The following is a 16,216-nucleotide window of genomic DNA, read 5'->3' as shown; positions in this document are numbered from 1 at the left end:
TCAGAACCCCCCAGCCAGTTCAACTCACCAGGTAGTTGCCCTCCCAGGTCCTCTGCAGCCCCAGGTCAGGTCTCTGGTCCTTGAGGGCCTCCAGGGTGGCCCCCTTGGCTCTGATCCGCAGCTTCTCCTCTGGAGTCATGTCTTTGATCAGCATCCACGCCCACCACCTAAAGCAGCATGGAAACACCCACAGGAATAGCCATGGAGCCAAGATATCGACTCTGATACAGTAGAATCTATAGCCTTGACAACAGGATTGGCTATTTCTGACGTGATGATATTGTATAACAGTGATTTCTTGGGGGGCTGCACTCTCTCTGACAAGAAACATCCTGCCTTGAAACTGTACTTTCGGGGATTTACGTGTGGAATTTCACTTTCTCCGGATGAAAGTATTGAATGAGGCTTTGATGGGGGAAAATCAATGTCCACCACAGAGCTGAGGCTGGAGGAAACATGGGTAAGCACCTTCAAAGGAAACCGGTTGGAGTTTAAATCAGCACCCCTGGTTATGGCACTCCACAGAATTCTTACCACACTGATGATATACTGATGGAAGGGCTTACAGTGCATTGCGTTCAAGGGTTGATGTTCTGTCTGAACAGAGGTGAGACAAGTCATATTATAACCTTGTGTGTGTGTGTGTGTGTGTGTGTGCTGTTTGTTAACCTGTTGTAGAAGCTCCGCAGCGCCTCTTCAAACCTCCTCAAGACTTTGGGCGGCGTGGGCCACTTGACATGCTTGCCGTGGTCCTTCATGGAGCGCACATTTTTGAATTTGCGGTTGACGTCTTTGATGTAAGACTTGACTTTGAAGCGCCGGTAGGCCCGTAGAATGATGGCGGCGGCACGCATGCGCCGGTAACGCATCCTGGCTATGGTACCGCGCCATACCTGGTGAACAGGACCGAAGAGAGAGAAGGGGATGGAGAGGTTCATACAGTGGAAATGAATCAACTTTATTGATACCACCCAATAACAACTTTTACGTGAACAGGATGTAGGTCTAGAGTATGAAACAAACTAAATATAATACCTGTAAAATGTATATAAAGGAAGACTTTTTTTCTCTATATATATTTTAGATACATAAACTAGATTTTGTGTATGTTTTAATGAACTCAAGCAAGAAAGCCAGAACAAAGATTCACATGATTAAAATGTCAAATTGAAGTTAGCTGTTGTAAATCTGAACAGCATGTATGTTGGAACCTTTATTGAAAAGAATGCAGACACTAACTTGAATGTATGTTTTTATGAGCTCAAGCAAGAAAGCAAAAACAAAGATTAACATAATTACATTTCACGTTCAAGTTAGTAGCTGTAAATCTGAACAGCTTGCATGTTGGACTATTACCGAAAAGAGCCGGCATAACCAAACTCCAGTTAAACCCCCCCACCACCTCATCAAATCCCTCATAGCTATCCTTTGACAAATGACAGGAGTGGCAAAGAGTGGAATGTCAGCTAAAAAGGCTGGTACCCAGGCTGCTCAAACATGAAAGAATAAACTTCATAGCCATTAGTTATTTCCGTGCATTACAGAGAAATAATGCACACTAGAATGTCAGAAACTACACTGAACAAAAACATAAACACAACATGTAAAGTGTTGGTCCCGTGTTTCATGAGCTGAAAGAAAAGATCCCAGAAATGTTCCATACTCACAAAAAAACAAAATAATTGTTAACACATTTGTTTACATCCCTATTAGTGAGCATTTCTCCTTTGCCAAGATAATCCATCCATCTGACAGGTGTGGCATATCAAGAAGCTGATTAAACAGCATGATCATTAAAATGTGCACCTTGTGCTGGGGACATTTTTTTTTTTTACTTTACAATTTGCAGTTTTGTCACACAACACAATGCCACAGATGTCTCAAGTTTTGAGGAAGTGTGCAATTGGCATGCTGACTGCAGGAATGTCCCCCAGAGCTGTTGCCAGAGAATTTAATGTTCATTTCTCTACCATAAGCCGCCTCCAACGCTCATTTAAATAAAATTGTCAGTACGTCCAACCAGCCTCACAACCGTCATATGGGTGAGCGATTTGCTGATGTTAATACTGTGAACAGAGTGCCCCATAGTGGTGGTGGGATTATGGTATGGGCAGGCAAAAGCTACGGACAACGAACACAATTGCATTTTATCGATGGCAATCTGAATGCACAGATATACTATCATGAGATCCTGAGGCCCATTACTTGATATTATTTGGCCATTCATCCGCCGCCATCACCTCATGTTTCAGCATGATAATGCATGGCCCCATGTCGTAACGATCTGTGCAAAAATCCAGGAAGCTGAAAATGTTCAAGTTCACGCATGGTCTGCATACTCTGACATGTCACCCATTGAGCATGTTTGGGATGCATATCTGTATTCCCAGTCATGTGAAATCCCTAGATTATGGCCTAATTGATTTATTTCAATTGACTTTCCTTGTATGAACTTTTAACTCAGTAAAATCTTTGAAATTGTTGCATGTTGCATTTATATTTTTGTTAAGTATAATTGAATACAGATCCACAAAAAATCATTACTTTTCTAAACTATTTGAATACAGATCTTGGAAAGTGACTACTTTTCAAAACTTTGTGAACATAGAATTCAGAAAGTAACTACCTTTTAAAACCGGACACATATCAGAGAAAGCAACTCATTTGTCATTATGGGGTATTGTGTGTAGATTGATGAGGATTTTTTATTTATTTAATCCATTATAGAATAAGGCTGGAACATAACAAAATGTGGAAAAGGGAAGGGGTCTGAATACTTTCCGAATGCACTGTACTCTAATGTTGAGGTGATTCCATGTCCTTCATGTATTTAATTATAGGCTATAGGCAATATTAAGATGAATATCCAAGAGCCCTCCAAACCATGTGCTAATGATCATGTCCTTCACATTTGTTTTGTATTTAATTATAGGCTATAGGCAATATTAAGATGAATATCCAAGAGCCCTCCAAACCATGTGCTAATGATCATATATATAAACTAATTCAACTAATAAACTGTTGTCGTTTTTGGCTTTTCATCAAATATTTGGCAGTCATCACATTTGTTTTGTTTTCAAATAACTTGCATATTTTCAAATACCTTCAAATATTATATGGTTTTCTGAGAGGTATTCAAAATACCTTCAAATATTATATGGTTTTCTGAGAGGTATTCAAAATACCTTCAAATATTATATGGTTTTCTGAGAGGTATTCAAAATACCTTCAAATATTATATGGTTTTCTGAGAGGCATTCAAAATACCTTCAAATATGACTTGGTTTTCTGAGACCTGTATTTGAAAATCAAAGAAAATAGTTGTTTTTATTTGAAACGCTACAAAAATATATATTCGACTACCTTGAGATTTGAATGTTGCTATTTAAAAATAAACTACAAAATACAACTATTTTCTGCCCATGTGCCTCACACTCCCCCCGTCCCCCACCTTGCTGCCCTAGGTGACTCAGAAATAAGGAGGGACGAGAGAGATCAGAGTGATCCATATTCATCGGTCCCATCTACCCATGGGCTGTATTTATTAGGCAGCAAACAGAAGAAAAAAAAATACTGAAAACCGGGAGGGACTAACTGAACTTGTCCAATAAGAAACCCTCATTTTCGTTTTCCATTGCAAAATGTTTTACTACAGTGTGCAATAATGAATACAGACGGGCCTGTTACTTACTATCCTCCCACGTGACAAGGATGATGAGGTGAATAAATGAATGAAATCCAACTCATAGATGGTCCCCACTAGCTAACAGTGTTAGAAAAAAACACATTCTAATTAAGATCTGATCAAATGTTTGGAGAAATGAAGTCTGTTTAAGGCGAACAGCATTGAGATAAGATATTATAATACAAGATATTAAAATGTAGATGGAGAATTAAAGATATTTCTTAAGGGACCCGAGTGTATTATGGTCTTGGGTTGAGATTCACAGAATATGCTTAAAGGTGCAATATGCAGACATTTCTCCACCATTTCCTGGTTGCTCAAATTCTAATAGTTTGCCTAATTTCAGTTTATGTGAAACAATAAGCAATATTGTATAGCTTATAGTGTAGAGAATCATTATACCATCTACACCTCTGTGAAATATATTTTACATAACCAAACATATTGTATAGCTTATAGTGTAGTGTAGAGAATCAGTGTAGAGAATCATTATAGTATAGAATCATTATAGTCTAGTGTAGAGAATCATTATAGTATAGTGTAGAGAATCATTATAGTATAGTGTAGAGAATCATTATAGTCTAGTGTAGAGAATCATTATAGTAGAGAATCATTATAGTGTAGAGAATCATTATAGTGTAGTGTAGAGAATCATTATAGTGTAGAGAATCATTATAGTGTAGTGTAGAGAATCATTATAGTATAGTGTAGAGAATCATTATAGTATAGTGTAGAGAATCATTATAGTATAGTGTAGAGAATCATTATAGTATAGTGTAGAGAATCATTATAGTATAGTGTAGAGAATCATTATAGTATAGTGTAGAGAATCATTATAGTATAGTGTAGAGAATCATTATAGTATAGTGTAGAGAATCATTATAGTATAGTGTAGAGAATCATTATAGTATAGTGTAGAGAATCATTATAGTGTAGTGTAGAGAATCATTATAGTCTAGTGTAGAGAATCATTATAGAATCATTATAGTCTAGTGTAGAGAATCATTATAGTATAGTGTAGAGAATCATTATAGTATAGTGTAGAGAATCATTATAGTATAGTGTAGAGAATCATTATAGTATAGTGTAGAGAATCATTATAGTATAGTGTAGAGAATCATTATAGTATAGTGTAGAGAATCATTAGTAGTATAGTGTAGAGAATCATTATAGTATAGTGTAGAGAATCATTATAGTATAGTGTAGAGAATCATTATAGTATAGTGTAGAGAATCATTATAGTATAGTGTAGATAATCATTATAGTCTAGTGTAGAGAATCATTATAGTCTAGTGTAGAGAATCATTATAGTCTAGTGTAGAGAATCATCATTATGTATAGTCTAAACCTCTGTAGAGAAATATCTTTTCCATAACCAAATCATATTGTATAGAGAATCATTATAGTATAGTGTAGAGAATCATTATAGTATAGTGTAGAGAATCATTATACCATCTACACCTCTGTGAAATATATTTTCCATAACCCAACATATTGTATAGCTTATAGTGTAGTGTAGAGAATCATTATAGTATAGTGTAGAGAATCATTGTGCCATCTAAACCACTGTGAAATATCTTTTCCATAACCCAACATATTGTATAGCTTATAGTGTAGTGTAGAGAATCATTATAGTATAGTGTAGAGAATCATTATACCATCTAAACCTAGTGTAGAGAATATATTTTAGAGAATCATAACCAAACATATTGTATAGAATCATTATAGTATAGTGTAGAGAATCATTATACCAGTCTAAACCTCTGTGAGAATCATTATATTTTCCATAACCAAAGAATCATTATGTATAGAATCTTATAGTATAGTGTAGAGAATCATTATACCATCTAAACCTCTGTGAAATATATTTTCCATAAGAATCATTATATAGAATCATTATGTAGTGTAGAGAATCATTATAGTATAGTGTAGAGAATCATTATAGTCTAGTGTAGAGAATCATTATAGTATAGTGTAGAAGAATCATTATAGTATAGTGTAGAGAATCATTATAGTATAGTGTAGAGAATCATTATAGTAGTGTAGAGAATCATTATAGTATAGTGTAGAGAATCATTATAGTATAGTGTAGAGAATCATTATAGTATAGTGTAGAGAATCATTATAGTATAGTGTAGAGAATCATTATAGTATAGTGTAGAGAATCATTATATATAGTGTAGAGAATCATTATAGTATAGTGTAGAGAATCATTATAGTATAGTGTAGAGAATCATTATAGTATAGTGTAGAGAATCATTATACCATCTAAACCTCTGTAGAGAATATAGTTTTCCATAACCAAAGAATCATATTGTAGAGAATCATTATAGTATAGTGTAGAGAATCATTGTACCATCTAAATAGTCTAGTGAGAATATATTTAGTGTAGAGAATCATTAAACATAGTGTAGAGAATCATTATAGTGTAGTGTAGAGAATCATTATAGTCTAGTGTAGAGAATCATTATAGTCTAGTGTAGAGAATCATTATAGTCTAGTGTAGAGAATCATTATAGTCTAGTGTAGAGAATCATTATAGTATAGTGTAGAGAATCATTATAGTCTAGTGTAGAGAATCATTATAGTCTAGTGTAGAGAATCATTATAGTCTAGTGTAGAGAATCATTATAGTCTAGTGTAGAGAATCATTATAGTCTAGTGTAGAGAATCATTATAGTCTAGTGTAGAGAATCATTATAGTATAGTGTAGAGAATCATTATAGTCTAGTGTAGAGAATCATTATAGTCTAGTGTAGAGAATCATTATAGTCTAGTGTAGAGAATCATTATAGTCTAGTGTAGAGAATCATTATATAGTATAGTGTAGAGAATCATTATAGTATAGTGTAGAGAATCATTATAGTCTAGTGTAGAGAATCATTATAGTATAGTGTAGAGAATCATTATAGTATAGTGTAGAGAATCATTATAGTAGTAGTGTAGAGAATCATTATATTATAGTATAGTGTAGAGAATCATTATAGTATAGTGTAGAGAATCATTATAGTATAGTGTAGAGAATCATTATAGTATAGTGTAGAGAATCATTATAGTGTAGAGAATCATTATATAGTGTAGAGAATCATTATAGTATAGTGTAGAGAATCATTATAGTATAGTGTAGAGAATCATTATACTAGTCTAAATCATTATAGTCTAGTGTAGAGAATCATTACCAAACATATTGTAGTGTAGAGAATCATTATAGTATAGTGTAGAGAATCATTGTAGTGTGTAGAGAATCATTAAACCTAGTGTAGAGAATCATTATAGTATAGTGTAGAGAATCATTATAGTATAGTAGTAGAGAATCATTATAGTGTAGTGTAGAGAATCATTATAGTCTAGTGTAGAGAATCATTATAGTCTAGTGTAGAGAATCATTATAGTCTAGTGTAGAGAATCATTATAGTCTAGTGTAGAGAATCATTATAGTATAGTGTAGAGAATCATTATAGTAGTGTAGAGAATCATTATAGTCTAGTGTAGAGAATCATTATAGTCTAGTGTAGAGAATCATTATAGTCTAGTGTAGAGAATCATTATAGTCTAGTGTAGAGAATCATTATAGTCTAGTGTAGAGAATCATTATAGTCTAGTGTAGAGAATCATTATAGTCTAGTGAATCATTATAGAGAATCATTATAGTCTAGTGTAGAGAATCATTATAGTCTAGTGTGAATCATTATAGAGAATCATTATAGTCTAGTGTAGAGAATCATTATAGTCTAGTGTAGAGAATCATTATAGTCTAGTGTAGAGAATCATTATAGTATAGTGTAGAGAATCATTATAGTATAGTGTAGAGAATCATTATAGTCTAGTGTAGAGAATCATTATAGTATAGTGTAGAGAATCATTATAGTATAGTGTAGAGAATCATTATAGTATAGTGTAGAGAATCATTATAGTGTAGTGTAGAGAATCATTATAGTCTAGTGTAGAGAATCATTATAGTCTAGTGTAGAGAATCATTATAGTATAGTGTAGAGAATCATTATTATAGTCTAGTGTAGAGAATCATTATAGTTAGTGTAGAGAATCATTATAGTCTAGTGTAGAGAATCATTATAGTCTAGTGTAGAGAATCATTATAGTATAGTGTAGAGAATCATTATAGTCTAGTGTAGAGAATCATTATAGTATAGTGTAGAGAATCATTATAGTCTAGTGTAGAGAATCATTATAGTCTAGTGTAGAGAATCATTATAGTATAGTGTAGAGAATCATTATAGTATAGTGTAGAGAATCATTATAGTATAGTGTAGAGAATCATTATAGTATAGTGTAGAGAATCATTATAGTATAGTGTAGAGAATCATTATAGTATAGTGTAGAGAATCATTATAGTATAGTGTAGAGAATCATTATAGTATAGTGTAGAGAATCATTATAGTATAGTGTAGAGAATCATTATAGTATAGTGTAGAGAATCATTATATAGTGTAGAGAATCATTATAGTATAGTGTAGAGAATCATTATAGTATAGTGTAGAGAATCATTATTAGTGTAGAATCATTATATAGTGTAGAGAATCATTATAGAATCATTATAGTATAGTGTAGAGAATCATTATAGTATAGTGTAGAGAATCATAGTTATAGTATAGTGTAGAGAATCATTATAGTATAGTGTAGAGAATCATTATAGTATAGTGTAGAGAATCATTATAGTATAGTGTAGAGAATCATTATAGTATAGTGTAGAGAATCATTATAGTATAGTGTAGAGAATCATTATAGTATAGTGTAGAGAATCATTATAGTATAGTGTAGAGAATCATTATAGTATAGTGTAGAGAATCATTATAGTATAGTGTAGAGAATCATTATAGTATAGTGTAGAGAATCATTATAGTATAGTGTAGAGAATCATTATAGTCTAGTGTAGAGAATCATTGTACCATCTACACCACTGTGAAATATATTTTCATTTAGCAAAAATATTGTATTTTCAGCTGATGTACAAAACCGAAAAGTAAAAGACGCAAAAACTAAACTTAAGAATGGAAAGCATAGAAATAGTGCACATATAACAGATCTACCGCTTCTTAGACTTGCTTTCAATGAGAATGACAGACATTTCTACGTGAATTTGGCTAAATATTGCCACTTTAAACTGATTGTGAGCAATATACTGTAGGGCTATTGGACCCTCAATGACCTTCTTCACTTTGATTTTAAACAAAGACTGGGATTGTGAGCAGAGAGATGGTGGGATGACTGCGTGTCAAAAGAAGCTCTCGAGATAGAAGAACCTCGCAAGCTGATTTCATACAGTACATCTCTTCCTAAACATTCCATATGGGCAGACATGAGAAATGTTATCTAAGTGACAAAATACTGTAACCACAAAATACTGTAGTCACATATTATGATACAACTGTGGCAGTCGTGTCATAATATTGCTAATTGATGGTAGCTACTTAGCATCAATCAAGCCCTTTGTATAAACATACATTTCAATGCGAATGTCCTGAGCTAAAAGTAAGAAGCCCGGTTACAGGAAGAGCAACAGCTGCATTGGATAAGGCCTAACGTCATCTAAATCTATCTGAATTATCTTAAGCCGACTAAAATATACAACAGGTAAACGGCGGGATGTGTGTATTCACCATGGATTTAGGTGGACCGCCCGCCTGCCCAACACACACACCCCACTGCTTGGCTGTGCTTAAACAAAGGAGGGGCAGACAGTGTGGGATGATCATGAGTAGGAAGGTGCGGAGAGGAGAGGACGACACCCAGGGGAACGTGTGTAAATCAGGCCAATAACACGGCCGGACCTCCGTCTTCTCCAATAAAGCCATCTGATCAGCTTTTTACAGACTCCCTCCATCCTCCCTCCAACATTGGGTCGTACTAGCCACACGCTGCCCTGGCTTTGGGGCACCAGATTTACGAGCTCGTCAAAGCCAAATTGGGGGTGTCTTGGCCAGACAAAGTGGGACAGATTGGTAAGGCTTTATTGGGGCGCTTTGAAATGCATGCTGGGTAGAGAGAGGCCGGCCGGCACAAATCACGTACCATGACAATGGCTGGATGTGTAGGGGGTTTGAGAGATATATATCTTCATGTAAACGTAGAGATATATAGGCTTCACCAAGCGATGCAACTGCTTTAGGCTTACTGAATATCCATATACCATTCATAGTCTCTGACCAAACATGCTAAACAAAATATCCTTTTATGTCATCCACAAAACTAATCAAACATGGAAAGACGGATAACCTAGTCAATTTGGGCCGGCGGGGCGACACACTCGACTACAATCCAATGCTGAGCGCTACTATTTCCCTGTCCTCTGGGGACACCAGGCTGGTTTTCCAGTGACATGCTCGACACCAAGGTGGGTGGAGACGGCATCAAGCGGAGTGTGTGACACAATTTAACAAGGACACCACACACACACACTCTGACCGCAGGCAATCACCAGGGACACTGGGTGAGACACTGGGCCAACGGGTATTAGCATAAATCAATCCAGCGCTCGGGTGAACAGCAACAGCATCGCCACATGCTCAAGGCAGCAGGCTTGCTCTGAAACCCTCATTAGACTGACATCCTCTATACATGATCACCATGTTCCATCATTGGGCTCATGTACTGTGTGACAAAGGATTTTTAACAATGGGAATACTGGAACTGAAGTGATTGAAGTGATGAGGAAACAGGCTAGCTACGGATACTGATACGAATTTTGATATAAATAATTTGTGTTGCCTCCAATGACCGACTGTCAGACGCTAAAATCACTAACTGAATCAAAGAAACCATCAGAAATGATCGCTTGTATCCGGTCCGTCAATTAGAAATCCAGACAAGTAGATCATACTGTATTGTACATGAACAGACATGCCAGAGGATAGAAAGCAAGGGGGGATTCTATGAGGAGTCGGGGAACATTTTAAATGAAGGTCATCTCAGAGGAAAGGCTGGGAGCCAAACCTTGGTTGCCATGGTGAGAGCCCCGTCTATCCATATCCTTCCACTGTCAGGGGGATGTGTCAGGTCAGTGGATTGTTTTGAATGTGGAACGCCTGGCAATACTGTATCTTGTTGCTAGTGCGGTGAATCCGAGCGTGAATAACTATACTCAAAATAGCCTACAACGAATCAATTACATGACCAACTCAAGGATTTTTTTGCAATAAAACATGAGCCGGTATTAATTCGGTTTGCATTGTAAAATATCAAATAAGTATGTAATTATGAATTCAAAGGAAACAGCGGTGCCTTGATTGTTCAACAGTGGGAAGTGGGAAGTTGTCGGTGCAATGAGAAGTTGCAGCAAAAGAGAATAATCAAACTGTCACGGCGCTAGTTGACAGCACAGAACAGAACAAACAGCATGAAAGAACACAAAAGGAGAACGCAGCTGAGCTCCGAGAGACAAGAGGGAAAAATACTCCGGTACAATCTAGACACACTTCTTCATCATCAAAGTCTTCCTTAATAACAGAGGATGCATGTGCAGTATCTCCCTAAGCGAAGCAAAAGTCACTGACAAAAGGAATGACAACAAGAGAAACAACATGGTTTCAACCTGACGAGGCATTGGGGGATCATTTACTAAACAACAGTTGCTGACTTCTTACGTCTTACAAACACATACGTTATCAAATGTCCTAGACTTTAGTAGCAACATTTGCATCGATGTGACGTTGTTCTAACTAAAACGTGTATGTATAAGGGGAGCTGACCCTCATAAGCCAAATTGTATCTTAAAAGGCATCGTTTCAGACTGAGGGGTGCTGTAACTCTGTTAGGGTTTGCTGTTCTTCTGTCTGTCTGTGGCATGGCCTCAGGGAGAGAGTGGAGGGGTCAGAGACAAAGCTCAACAGGGTCACGGCGCAGGGAGAGAGAGCAGACTGAGCGAAGTTCTGATGCAGAGCCGAGGGACGGAGGCCGTGGGTGCGACCGACGAACACACAACCACACCTGACATCTGGAATGAGGTGAATGAGCTGAGAGACATGGTGGTGGAGCAGAGAGACAAGCTGAGGTACACGGAGGCCAGAGTGGCAGCAAGTGAGGGCCTTACAGTGGAGCAGAGAATCACTACGAAAGAAGTAGACGAACTGAAGACAGACAATCCGGCCTTGGAGGCCAGACTGACAGCCAGTGAGAGCCAGGTGGAGGAGCTGAAGAACAAGAATGCAGGTAGGCCTAATAGAACTGTGTACGAATTACGACGAACAACATTTTGTTCCTCGTCTGCTTTACATGAGCATTAATGGCTTATGTTTACATCATTTCAAGCCAAGAAGCTGAACTGTCAGGAACGGAAGCCAAAGAGACTGCCAGTGAGACAGAGTGCAGCCAGCGAGAAAACAGAACAGCGCAAATCAGCTCTAACCAGAATAGAAAGAGGAGTGGCCCCGATGCACAACTGAGCAAGAGGACAAGTACATTAAAGTGTCTAGTTTGAGAAACAGACGCCTCACAAGTCCTCAACTGGCAGCTTCATTAAATAGTACCGGCAAAACACCAGTCTCAACGGCAACAGCGAAGAGGCGACTCCGGGATGCTGGCCTTTCTCAGGACAAGAGTAGACTGATGAGTTTCAGAAGAAAGTTCTTTGTTTCTGGACATTTTGAGCCTGTAATCGAACTCACAAATGCTGATGCTCCAGATACTCAACTAGTCTAAAGAAGGCCAGTTTTATTGCTTCTTTAATCAGGACAACTGTTTTCAGCTGTGCTAACATAATTGCAAAAGGGTTTTATAATGATCAATTAGCCTTTTAAAATGATAAACTTGGATTAGCTAACACAATGTGCCATTGGAACACAGGAGTGTTGGTTTCTGATAATGGACCTCTGTACGCTTATGTAGATATTCCATTAAAAATCTGTTGTTTCCAGCTACAATAGTCATTTACAACATTAATAACGTCTACACTGTATTTCTGATCAATTTGATGTTATTTTAAATGGACCAAAAAACTGAGCTTTTCTTTCAAAAACAAGGACATTTCTAAGTGACCTCAAACCTTTGAACGGTAGTGTGTGTCCACTGAAGGGTGTAGGCTATATGATGATACTGACAATCACATGATCTTTAGTAGCTTCCTGCTCTTCACTGCGCGAGAACATTGTGAATACTCAATGCTGTAATGGTCTGAGGTGAACCTATTTTTGGAGCCCCAAATACATGATAAAAATCAATACTACTTGGTGTTGTTCATTAACAAAGACATTGTCGACAAACCTTGGGAGTAAAACAACCTCATATTGTGTTATAATGAGGTTAGACAGTTGTTCTCAGCTCATGAGGCATTTCAAAACGGCATTATTCAAAAATCAAATGGGCCTATGTCACTAACTGAAATGATCATTGAAGAGTTGTTCATATTGCAGAATGTATCTTTACATCCTATTTTCATTTAAACGTGATCATGCGGAAAGGGTATTATCAAATCAAATTCGTCACATGCTTTGTAAACAACAGTGAAATGCTTACTTACGGGCCTTCCCAACAATGCAGAGCGAGAGAGAGAAAATGTATAGATAATAGAAAAGTAATAACACGTAATAATAAAAACAACAATAATCATAAATACACAGTGAGTAACGATAACCTGGCTATATACACTGTACACAGGGTACCAGTACTGGGTCGATGTGCAGGGGGTACGAGGTATTATCTGTTCTGCTGTAACAGTTCTACGAACTTCTATCACATAAAAAGACATTGACAAACTTGCATATATTTCTGTCAGATTGCCCATTTTGGAGGTAGCTAGGTGTTTTGCAGTCAGCAGGTGTAAATCTACCATAAGTAGTAGAACACCATACACGCCGCTGCAATAATGCCTACATCAGACCAATTAGGATCAGGTTACATAGTGCTGAGGCGTGTGGATAGAAGGGGATCAGTTCAGGCCCAGTAGGCAGACAGACAGCGTGCTAGGGCTTACGCTAGGCTAACGCTAGGCTAACGCTAGCCTAGCCTACAGCCTCACTGATAAAAACCTCAGCCGCTCAGATACATGTAACGCTTTCAATAGCGATTAATGCCCAGTTCCTTATACACAGGGGACTGACTCTCTGTCATCTCAGCTAAAAAAAAAGCCCTGACAGAAACTGATGTGGATGGCTGGGCTTAAATGTATGAAATATTCATTAAAAAAAAAGGGTAGAAGCTCATGAATCATTTATAAAGTCTCTGCATTTGTGTTGGATTGTAGTATTTAATCCCCTTTAGGTTGGTTCAGATTGGGACTAATCGGCTCTTTCTGAGGATAAGGTTCTGACTGCGGGTTGGATGGGGACTTGTGTGCTCAACTGCCCGCACAGTCCACACTAGGGAGTGGGCAGTGGAGCAGATACAGGCCATTGATAGTGGGATGTAGTGCACTCAGTCAGTCAGCGGGGAGGGCAGAGTTGATAGCCGTGACGGTGGATTCAGCGGAGCCAGGGTTCTATCCTCTGGCTTGGGAAGCAGAGGAGAGCCGGAGTGGAACGGCTTAGACGGGGGCTCGGGAGAACTGGGCGGAACCCGAGGAACGACGGAGCGAAAGGTAGCGTGAAATGAGACTGGGAGAGAGTCCCTCTCTCTCTTCCTCCGCCCTCTTCAGGGGATGAGGCTCACGTAACGAGGCTGTAACGAGGGGATGACGGGGTGGTAAGGAGAAAGGTGCTTTGTGTACTCCAGAACCAGGCATGGAGAAGGGCACCTCAAACCTAATTCTCAGGTTCTATATATAGGACCTCTCACTTCTTATGTGGAGTGCAGTCACTGACAAGCACTTGTGTTTGTCTGGGGAAGGATGCTCGTATGGGGGGGAGGGGAAGAGCGCTTGAGATACTGGCATGGGTTCTGCCACCCCTGGCATGGTGGGACCCATTGGCATAAGGCACATTGGTGTGCCAGCTGCTGATAAGGGGATTGCGTCGCGCAGAGGATGAGCTGTGTGTGTAGGGGGCAGGGGACAAATAGAGTAAAATAGCAGTCTATTTTGCTTATTTCTGGAGGGTGATGCATGAGTGTGTGTGTGTGTGTGTGTGTACCTGCGTAGGTGTGAGCAATGTCCATTGACAAATAACTTCTGTTCTTATTGTCTGGCAGAGCCCCGACACGATTCCTTCCACCCTAAACCTCTCTTTTGTGTGATGTTTGTTTTGGTAGAACGCCGGGAATTCTCTCTGGTGTTTGTACTTGGTTATCAAAGTGACAACATCCTTTTGAGGTAGGAAAACAGGAGCACGAGGCGAGCTCGTCTGTTGGGCAGCCCAACCAGGTCCTTGTAGATCAATACAGAGGTCAAACAATCGATCCCAGATTGAAGCCATTTGGTTGGTTTAAGCCTTTGATGTCTGTGGGCAGTTAGATCGCAGCACAGTCCTCTGAGAGAGCTGACTGAATCAAAGTTTAGAACGTGAAGGAATGTACTCCTAGGGATTTGAGTAGCATTAACAGGCTAGGTAAATGTAGAGCTGTCAATATTTATTCTGCCAGAACACCAAACATATAGATGGCTCCCAAAATAGGCGTTCAAATCCCAAACTGGGAAAAGGAAACACAAAATAGAACAGACAGACAGGCGCTGAGAAATTGACGTTTTGGAGCTCTGTACAGAGAAGGCATTACCTTCAGAGATGCTCAGCTAGATTTTACAGCAAATTGACAGCGCAACATTCTACAACAACAAAAAACATCCCCCCCCCCCATCTATACAGAAGCCTTGTACAGTCCTAGGCTGTCTTAGTGGGTGTGTAGGGCACGTGGTATGACACACGCTATCATCACATCAGAGTTGCTACCGTTCTTACCTGAGGATTACTCTCATGCACCACACAACCACATGACTTTCTTTACCAACCAATCAACGGAGGAAAGCATATAGAAAATCCAACATCCATGTCCCCCAATCCAATCACATAACAGAGAACATTTATGGAGAATTGGCTGTAATAAAGCAATAACGGATTACGCTCCGGTCTGTATCAACGTCATAACAACTGTCAATATGATAAAAGGGTCTCGCACTAAATGGATTTCCCCTACAGCTACAGTACATTAGCTAATGGTTTATATTGATACATGTGGGTATCAGCATCTCAGGAGCTGTGGTGATATATTCCAACTAAGAGAAGGAGTCGCTGATAAAGGTTGAATAGGAGTATAGGGAACATTTCGATTCTGTTTTCACAGTTGGCTTGTTCTTTTAGTGTGCATGAGTTGCTAGCGGCGTAGCAGAAGTCTGCAGTGCAGATGTGTGGACCCCATCTTCTCTCCTCCAGATCATTTACTGAGCTGGGTTGGCGTGGGCAGATGAAACCCAGAGAGGAAGAGAGAGAAAGCCAACGCTATAATAATACAACATTATTTTAGGCTCTGAAAATATCTTGGCGCCTAGCGGCAGTGGCATATCAAGTGCTGAGTCGTTCCAGTCTCGGGAGTTTGTTACTCACATGAGAAGGAAGGAGAGTGAATTTAAATGAGGACACAAGAGAACAAGGTCACTGGATTTTAGGTAGCTTTGACCAACAATCAGGCTCCCTGACAATGTGATATTGAATA

The 16,216-nt window shown here is 38.5% G+C and overlaps 1 protein-coding gene across 1 annotated transcript in view; it reads right to left on the bottom strand.

The window, feature by feature from the left end:
- The window catches only part of LOC112223565 (unconventional myosin-Id-like), a 126,849-nt gene that overhangs the window by 39,286 nt on the left and 71,347 nt on the right, over window positions 1-16,216 (bottom strand). Inside the window, exons 17-18 of the mRNA XM_042305391.1 lie at window positions 670-893; window positions 29-167 (exon numbers count right to left, since the gene is read on the bottom strand). Coding sequence (XP_042161325.1) covers window positions 29-167; window positions 670-893 — 363 coding nt within the window. The remainder of the gene's footprint in view (window positions 1-28; window positions 168-669; window positions 894-16,216) is intronic.

The sequence above is a fragment of the Oncorhynchus tshawytscha genome, linkage group LG24 (assembly GCF_018296145.1).
Source record: "Oncorhynchus tshawytscha isolate Ot180627B linkage group LG24, Otsh_v2.0, whole genome shotgun sequence".
Taxonomy (NCBI): domain Eukaryota; kingdom Metazoa; phylum Chordata; class Actinopteri; order Salmoniformes; family Salmonidae; genus Oncorhynchus; species Oncorhynchus tshawytscha.
This window is presented reverse-complemented; position numbering and strand designations above follow the sequence as displayed.